Source organism: Scyliorhinus torazame, chromosome 1, assembly GCF_047496885.1.
Source record: "Scyliorhinus torazame isolate Kashiwa2021f chromosome 1, sScyTor2.1, whole genome shotgun sequence".
In the NCBI taxonomy this organism is placed as follows: domain Eukaryota; kingdom Metazoa; phylum Chordata; class Chondrichthyes; order Carcharhiniformes; family Scyliorhinidae; genus Scyliorhinus; species Scyliorhinus torazame.
Genome location: NC_092707.1, coordinates 144,370,510 through 144,372,565, shown reverse-complemented (window position 1 = coordinate 144,372,565; position 2,056 = coordinate 144,370,510). Strand labels below are relative to the sequence as shown.

The window sequence follows — 2,056 nt, the reverse complement described above, 5'->3', positions numbered from 1 at the left end:
TTTACTCTTTGAAGCAATGGAGTCTCTGTGTGTTTCCTCAAACCGACCTGGCCAGCTAAAACACCAGTGTTCAGTCTAACTTGGATTCTGCACTGCAGGACTGACTGGTGCTTTAAAGGAGAAAGCAATTTGGACAGCGTGGGGGCCGAACCCAGCCACTTTCAAATGACAATCCTGCCTCTTTCAAAAATACACCCAACAACAAAAAACAAAATCCCCTCACTAAAATAATTAACTTTTCATTGAGAGGATGTCGCTCCAAAGGACAGTACCTTGTCACTTATTCTAACTTTCTTTTTTTTTTGGGGGGGAGCATTTTACTAAGTTGTTTTTACTGGGGTGGGGGTTGCAGCCGCCCCCCTCTTGATTTTACCTGTTTCAGTCTCTTCTCCTCCGGCGTTATCGCCTTGGGTTGTAGGAAACTGGCCGCAGTGCTGTAGGTCTCTCCGCCTTCTCCCTTAGCCATGCTCCATGCGAGTGTGTGTTTAGCTACAACTCGTCATCGTATACTTAGTGAATGGAGGAGCTGTCTTTTTTTTCATTTCCCGCCCATCGCTCTGCTACCACGTAAGCAACAAAAGGGTGTGACCCTTTCCCTCAATTCGGGGGTGGGTATGACTTTTGAGTCATGATGCAGGGGCACGCAAAACTTCCTTCCATTACTAAATACAACATTGGAAAATTGCTCATCTGGTCTGTCCGTCAGAAACACATCAGGCTCAGACTCCAGAACGTTTAATTAGTACTTTCCCCATCCTAGCTGTCCAAGCTGTGGTCTCTGAGACACCTACAGGCCACAACTCAAAAGACAATTTAACCCTCTAGCCCCCACCCCCTCTCCCCCTCGCCCCCGGTAGACTGACAGTGGCATACTGGTATTATCACTGGGCTGGTAATCTAGCAACCCAGTCTAATGCCTGGACAGATTGCCTCAAATCCCACCATGGTAACCGGTGGAATTTGAATTCCCTTAACACAAGCTGGAATTGTAGGCGAATCATCAATGATGGTGACTCTGAAGCTACCATCGATTGTTGTTCAAAACCCACCTGGTTGACAAATGCCCTTTAGGGAAGGAAACCTGCCCCCCATACCCGGTTTGTCCTACACAGCTCCAGACCCTCAGCAATTTGGTTGACTCTGAGCAACAAATGCAGGCATTACCTGCAACGCTCACATGACAAAATATAGGAAAACAATGTAGCCTTACATTTGCAGACTTATATCTGCCTGGTTTTGCATTTTGGAAGTTTGGTAAAGCGTTGCCCAGTGATTTGCAAACTGGATCCCCAAATTTGACTGAGACTTTCTAGGGTAAGGTTGTCAGCTTTGATTAAATGTATTCCTTGAGATTTCATCACATGACTTTCCCCCACACTCCAGTCACTAGTTGGCCAACACATCCATCGCTGTAACGCACAGCCTTCCTGCACCTATTGGAAAGCAAAAAAAAACGCATTACCCAAGATGCTTGTCAGCCAAACAGTCTTTTTCTTTCAATATCTTTATATCTGGTAAAGAGAAATGTTACTAAAATTATCTGTTTTAATGGGGGCGATTTTCCAAGCCCCGTGCCGGGCCGGAGAATCGCCGCAACCGTGCCACGGCGCCCCGCGCCGGCACGCGATTCTCCGATGTGCAGAGAATTGGCGCCATTTGCGCCGGCGGGTTTGACGCGGCGCTGGCCGTGGGCTGCTGGAATCGGCAGGGCCACCGATTCTCCGGCCCGGATGGGCCGCGCGGATACAACAGATTCCCACCGGCGCCGTTCACCCCTGGTCGCTGCCGGCAGGAACTCTGCAAGAAGGGTCGGGGGGCGGCCTGTGGGGCGGGGAAAAACGATCCTTCACCGGGGGGGCCTCCGATGGGGTCTGGCCCGCGATCGGGGCCGACCGATCGGCGGGCCGGCCTCTCCCTCCCCCGGCCTACTTTGTTGCGCGGCCGGCCCCTGAACACCGACGCCACGTTGAGTCGGGGCCGGCGCGCTGAAGAAGTCCCCCGCGCATGCGCAGCTTGGCGCGGCCCAACTGCACATGCGCGGGTTGGCGTGGTGCCC

At 51.9% G+C, this 2,056-nt stretch overlaps 1 protein-coding gene across 1 annotated transcript in view; it reads right to left on the bottom strand.

Moving 5' to 3' along the window:
* The window catches only part of mfsd2ab (MFSD2 lysolipid transporter A, lysophospholipid b), a 95,565-nt gene extending 94,856 nt beyond the window's left edge, over positions 1 to 709 (bottom strand). Inside the window, exon 1 of the mRNA XM_072500934.1 lies at positions 374 to 709. Within this exon, the coding sequence (XP_072357035.1) occupies positions 374 to 466 (93 nt within the window). The 5' untranslated portion in view covers positions 467 to 709. The remainder of the gene's footprint in view (positions 1 to 373) is intronic.
* Positions 710 to 2,056: the final 1,347 nt, after the last annotated feature.